At 45.1% G+C, this 6,752-nt stretch overlaps 1 protein-coding gene across 1 annotated transcript; it reads right to left on the bottom strand.

Annotated features, from left to right (window-relative positions):
• Positions 1–3,347: 3,347 nt before the first annotated feature.
• On the bottom strand, positions 3,348–6,522 carry LOC127944875 (THO complex subunit 4). The gene is made up of 6 exons (XM_052541255.1): positions 6,166–6,522; positions 4,390–4,557; positions 4,162–4,309; positions 4,016–4,082; positions 3,737–3,932; positions 3,348–3,627 (listed from the first exon to the last, which is right to left on the bottom strand). The coding sequence occupies exons 1-6, from the start codon at positions 6,412–6,414 to the stop codon at positions 3,613–3,615; spliced, it is 843 nt and encodes a 280-aa protein (XP_052397215.1). The 5' UTR covers positions 6,415–6,522; the 3' UTR covers positions 3,348–3,612.
• Positions 6,523–6,752: the final 230 nt, after the last annotated feature.

Here is a 6,752-nt window from a genome sequence, read left to right as displayed (position 1 = left end):
ATAATAAAACGATATTATTTAAAGATAATGTAAGAATTAATAATGGTTTCACACTTGGTTCGCTTGCCTGCTCCGAAGTCCGAACCCGAGTTCGATGGCTCCCCCCTCCCCTGCTCCCGCTGGACTGCGTTCATATTATAAAATATTTGAGTCCGATCCGCGGTTCGCTTGCGTCATCAAGCCAGCAGCTGTATACCCCGTTGCTTAGTAACGACGGCGCAGGAGAAGGCGGCAAAAGCATAACGTTACTCTCTGCACTTTTATGTATTTAAGTTTTTGAACCGTTCGTTTTGTTTAGAAATCTCCGGTACATAACGGCACTTGCGTCTGTCTAACGAATGTACTGCAAATGTTCTAAAGAACGCTGAAGGCGAACAGAAATGAGACATACAGCTCTCTGTTTGCGGCGGTCAGTCACGCTCGTCAGGAAAGTGAGTGAAATACACAAACACAGACACACACTTTCATCAAATAATATGTCATTAATCGCGGTTCACTTCCGCGATTTGGTACGACTGCGTTCACATCGGCAGCGAACCGTACCAGAGTTCACATGAACTGTTCCCCAGACCACTGGAGTCGGGTAAGGTTCACGGGTGTGCACCAGAGTTTGGAAGACAGCGTTCACATCATCCAAACGAACCGAACTCTGACGTCAATCGAACCCGGTTGCGCACCAAAAGTGCTAGTCACCTGCCTCATTTAGTTCAGTTGAATCGTACCAGAGTTCGTTTCCTCCTTTGGTGCGGTTCGATTGGGCAGGTGAGAAAGCAGCAATCGCACTCGGGTGCGGACTAAAAGCGGACCAAACAAGCGTACCGAGACCTGCTTGAAGAGGTGGTCTCGGTACGCTTTCAAACGAACTCTGGAGCGGTTTGTTTGTGGTGAGAATGTGATCCGACCTCGAACAGACCCAACTGCAAAAAGTACTGATCATTTTTGGACTAAACCAGCTGCATTGTGCATTATGGGATAAGGAAGTGTTTGTTGACAGTTTGCACTTTAGCATGGCAGCTCGTGGACAAACTTGGAGTAGAGAGGAAGTGCGGAGCCTCATAGAAATTTGGTCAGATGACCATGAGCATGTCAGAGTTAAATGGTTAGTTCGTCCAAAAATGAAAATTATGTAATTAATAACTCACCCTTATGCTGTTCCAAACATGTGAGACCTTTTATCTTCGGAACACAGTTTAAGATATTTTAGATTTAGTCCGAGAGCTCTCAGTCCCTCCATTGAAGCTGTGTGTACGGTATACTGTCCATGTCCAGAAAGGTAAGAAAAACATCATCAAAGTAGTCCATTTGACATCAGAGGGTCATTTGGAATTTTTTGAAGCATCGAAAATACATTTTGGTCCAAAGATACCAAAAACGACGACTTTATTCAGCATTGTCTTCTCTTCCGTGTCTGTGTGAGAAAGAGTTCAAATCAAAGCAGTCTGGATCTGGTTCACAAACGAATCATTCAGTTCACCAAATCGAACTGAATCGTTTTAAACGGTTCTCATTTCTAATACGCATTAATCCACAAATGACTTAAGCTGTTAACTTTTTTTATGTGGCTGATACTCCCTCTAAGTTCAAACAAACCAATATCCCGGAGTAATTCATGTACTCAAACAGTACACTGACTGAACTGCTGTGAAGATGAACACCGAGCCAAGCCAGATAATGACTCATTCAGGAGTGAAGAACCGTTTCTGTCAGACGCGTCCGATTCATGAACCGAGGAGCTGACCATACTGCGCATGTGTGATTCAGCGTGAAGCAGACCGACACACAGAGCGTCTGAACTGAACTGATTCTTTTGGTGATTGATTCTGAACTGATTCTGTGCTAGTGTTATGGGCGCGGGTAAACCGAAGGCTTGAATCAAGAGTGCAAAAGAACTGGTGAACCGTTTTCTTCAAACGTTTTATTGAATCGAACTATCCGAAAGAACTACTGGTGATCCGAACATCGATGCAACCGGTTCTTCACTCGTGAACGAGTCAGTCTATTGGTCGTTATCTGGCTCGGCTCGGTGTTCATCTTCACAGCAGTTCAGTCAGTGTACTGTTTGAGTGCATGCATTACTCCGGGATATTGGTTTGTTTGAACTCAGAGGGAGGGTCAGCCACATTAAAAAAAGTTAACAGTTTAAGTCATTTGTGGATTAATGCGTATTAGAGATGCAAACAGTTTAAAACGATTCAGTTCGATTTGGTGAACTGAATGATTCGTTCGCGAACCGGATGTCCAGACTGCTTTGATTTGAACTCTTTCTCACAACAGACACGGAAGAGAAGACAATGCTGAATAAAGTCGTAGCTTTTGCTTTTTTTGGACCAAAATATATTTTCGATGCTTCAAAAAATTCCAACGGACCCTCTGATGTCACATGGACTACTTTGATGATGTTTTTCTTACCTTTCTGGACATGGACAGTATACCGTACACACAGCTTCAATGGAGGGACTGAGAGCTGAACTGAGAGCTGGTTCGTTTCAACTGGTACGGACCAAAGCAATCGGTGTGGTGTGAAAAGGAACCAAAAAAGCTGAAAAATGCTACTATGTATGATTATTTGCCTTTGGTTCGGACCAAATGAATCGAACTAGAGATGTGAAAGCACCATTAAAGATCTCGTTTCTGTAGCAAACAAGAGGAAAAGTTTCAGGACTGTAGCCCGCCCTCTTTTGGCCAATCCGAAGTGAGCTGAAATCATTTTGAGCCTTTGAATTAGCTGACATTACATAAACGGTGTGGCTTGTAAAGTTACAAATTAATCAACTTACTAATTATAACCACTGTCGGGGAAAGTTACTTTTAAAAGAAATGCATTACAAAAACACATTACTAGTTAAAAAATTTAACTAATTGAATTACTTATCGTGGAAAGTAACGCATAGTGTAGCTTTTGCGTTACCTGGGACTGCTCATTTCAAATTTTTTGGTAACTGTAAAGGCCCTTTCACACTAAAAGTGTGATTAACACAGCTTTATAAAAAAAGGGGTTTAAATGTATTTGGCATTTAAAAAACAAAAAATAAACTATTTTAACTCTACAGAAGCATTGCAGCCACTTCCTGATGTGCTTACTAAGAGATTTATATACAGATACATTAACTTGAGTTTGGCAGTTCTCTAGTGCAGTGTGCAATGCTTCCTAGTGTTTGGTACATGTCAAACACCCCCACCCCCTTACTCTGCTTGAACATTTTTAACCACTATACCTAAATACAAATATTCACTGCAGAAAATTTCAGCTACAAAAAGAACATTACTTCCTATCTTTAGAGAGACTGCTGGGTCTCTGTAATAAACAAGGGTGTGTGTGTATATAGTGAGGAAGCAGACACATCACGTGGTTACTAAATACTGCAGGTTTTTATTTCAATGATCTACACACGGATGGATAAGATTAGCCCATCCCTCAAATCCTACAGTCCAAGCAGGTTTTTCCTCAAAAAGGAAAACAGAAGTAAAACAAAGTAGGTAAAAAACACGAGCATTTTAAAAGGAGAAAAAGATCAGTACACAAATTTCAATCACTTCTGAAGACACAAGTGTAAAACAGCCGACATGTTTGAAACCATTGCATCACTGTAATGCAGCTTGACGTGTTGGTGTTTAGCTGGTATCCATCTGTTCGAAAAACAAGAAAAAAAAAAAAAAAAGAAATGAAATGGAGATTACTACCAGCAGTTTATTTATTTTTTTAAAAAAAAGCACATCTTTGAATTTGTGAACTCACTTTGGCGTTGTATGCGTCTAGCTGGGCGTCCAGTTCTTCAGCAGAGAGCTGCTGTTTGCTGCCGCCGCCTCGACCGCCTCGCCCCCGACCTCTGACCCCTCCTCCACCACCACCACCACCACGTCCCCCGCGACCTTTCTGCACAGCAAAGCCTCCGAGTCTGTTTCTGTTCATGCCACCACCGCCGCGATTCAGACTGTGAGAACACAGAACAAACACTTCAGTTTCACCAAACATTAGAAAACAAGCCAAGAAACTACACAACCCATTCATCCTCACCCCTGCATCGGAGGCCGCCGCTGCGCGTCAATCTGTGATGTAACAAGCTGAATGTTCATTGGGCGACCTGAAACAGAGAGAGCGTTTACATGACCGAAAACTGCTACTGGATCAATTCAACAGGCTTTCCAATGACGCACGCATACCATCGAGGGGAACACCGTTGTACTGCTTCATGGCTTTCAGGGCGTCTGCTTTCCTCTCGAAGTGAACATCTGCAGTGCCGAGGCTGCGTCCGGACCTGTCGTAATGCACTGCTGCTTTCTTCAAAGTGCCAAATTCTGCGAAGAGTTCCTGCAGCACAAACCACACCTCAGCTCCAGAATCCAACAAACACTTGGACTCTTCACTGCACACGTGACGGTAACTCCTACCTGAATGTCTGCGTCGGACACACCAAAGTCCAGATTGGACACGAGTAGCTTTCCTCCGGTTTCCACGCCACCCGCTCCACCGCCGCCGCCTCCTCCTCCGCTGCTGGCGTTCGTACTGAAGCCGTTGTCGAACAGGTCATGCTGCCACTTGTCTGGGAGCTGCTTGGGCTGCAACAGATGAGAGAAATGCACCTGCTGACTTCGGGTCCCCAGTCCAGTCGGCTGGGTGTTGGGGCAAGCAGGGGGCTCCGCTTCTACAAGGCCAGGGGCACCAGTGCGCTCACTGTGACTTCCAGCAGTCCCTGCCCACCCCATCACGACTAACAAGTAAACCAATGCAGGACACCGCTGGCAGCTGGTCTGAATTATGCTCCAACTACACTGGGTACACTTCAGAAGATCTCAGAGTTTAACCCTTCTGGGTGTTTGGCATTTAACTGGTTTACATTTTGATTTACGTCATCAGAAACTTGATGACTTGTGGCACTTGCCATGGACATAAAAGGAATGAGTACATAAAAGACTACGTGGTCTTAGTCACATATGAGCTTAATGGTTAAATTATAAAAAAATTACTACCAGTAAAAGTAGTGCGTGGGAAACAAAAGATAATCTGAGGGGTAAGACCTACAAAACCAGCCCATATTAACTAAAAAGGAACTATGGAATACACACTTTATATATTGCAAATCTCAGTACTAAGTTTAAACACTTATTTATAAACAAATTTTATATAAAAACAGCACAATTTAGGGAAACAGTGTAGTACCATTAAAAATATTCAGAACACAAATGAACATTGACAGAAAATAGTATGTTCCTTTTTTTTTCCTTCAAGAACATAAAGAATTGAGGTTAAGAGAGCCAGAGGGTTAATTCAGAAGACTGACCATGCATTATAGTTGTAAATGTCAAAATAACCGGTTACAAAAGTGGTTTAACACGTTAACTCAGGGAAGCCTATTATAGTAAACACCATTCCCTCAGCTGCTCTTCTCTTCTGTAGCAGGCTAACTAGCTAGCAGCGACCCCGAGAGTCTCTCGCCGTTCACCCGGATGAGCCCCAGCAGGCCTCTGTCAGGGGGCACGGGTCTCCTCCGGTCCCCGGTGAGCAGCAGCACAGTCCAGATCAGATCCGGTGTTAACCCGGGGCGATGAGAGGCATCCGTGCTCGGCGTCTGACGTCGCTCCTATTAACAAAGCCCTCACTAAACTCAAACTAACGATCAGCGAGGGGGCTCTCCAGAACCGCTGGACACAGATGATCAAAGTCCGTTTATCCTGTATGGCTCCCAATACTATTCAATTATATCTCAGCTTTCAATGATATTAGAAACCGTGAAACCCCTCCCAAACAAAAGCCGAGCTCCAGCGAGGAACGAAGGCCTTCTCAAGTTGGGCTTTCACAAACAAAAAACGTGGACTCTTCAAAAATCACAAGATGTGCGCTGGATGTTGTTGAAGACAAAGAGAGGTTAGAGGGATCAGCCGTCTCCAAAATGGCGTCGACGACCTCAGGACAGGAGACACGCGCCGCTCCAGATGCACCGCGATGTTTGACGCTCACACGGATGGCAAGACAATGGGTTTAGGGAGAGAACACATTAAGCACAGAATATATCTAACTGCTTCTCCGAGCTACACTCCCAGAGAAGCTCCAGGGGCCCGCACGGCTGGCTAGCTAGCCGCCGCCGTGTTTGCTGGCAGCCTAGAAAGATAAAGCGGGCTTCACCCAGGCGTGCGGACGCGCCAGTGATTCTCTCCGCGGTCTCCTACCCTGCTGTACGGCGTGGGTCTGCTTCTCCCGCGGCTCAGGTTCTGCCGGTTCCTCATGGGGCCCGATCCTCCGCCGCGGCCTCCGAAGCCTCCGCCTGTGTTTCCGAGCCGCCCCCCGGCGCCAGCACCGCGGCCTCCGCCCGAGCCTCCGCGCCCACCGCGGCCTCCTCTCCCGCCGCGTCCGCCTCCACCGCGCTGCCGGTTCTGCTTGATGATGTCGTCTAAAGACATATCCATCTTGTCTGCCATCGTTTGGCCTTTGTTAAAGCTTAAAAACTGCCGTTAACTAAAAACAAACTCCGCTCGTATGACGCGTTACTACTCACTCGCTCACAAAACCGGAAACGACGATCAACCGCCAGCGCCAGATTTATAGCGGGAACGCTCGTGACGCACATCGGTGAGACGAACACTTCCGGTTTAAATTCCCCAAGAATACCACAAGCTAATAACAGTTAGGTACTTAACGTTGTAGATTTTCTTAAAAATATGTGTCAATTATTTCGTTAGCTTTCTATTATATTAATACAAATTAATCAACACTTGAAATTTGTTCAATTTAATAAAAATACACTCTTTATTGTAGT

Source organism: Carassius gibelio, chromosome A3 (assembly GCF_023724105.1).
Source record: "Carassius gibelio isolate Cgi1373 ecotype wild population from Czech Republic chromosome A3, carGib1.2-hapl.c, whole genome shotgun sequence".
Taxonomy (NCBI): domain Eukaryota; kingdom Metazoa; phylum Chordata; class Actinopteri; order Cypriniformes; family Cyprinidae; genus Carassius; species Carassius gibelio.
This window is presented reverse-complemented; position numbering and strand designations above follow the sequence as displayed.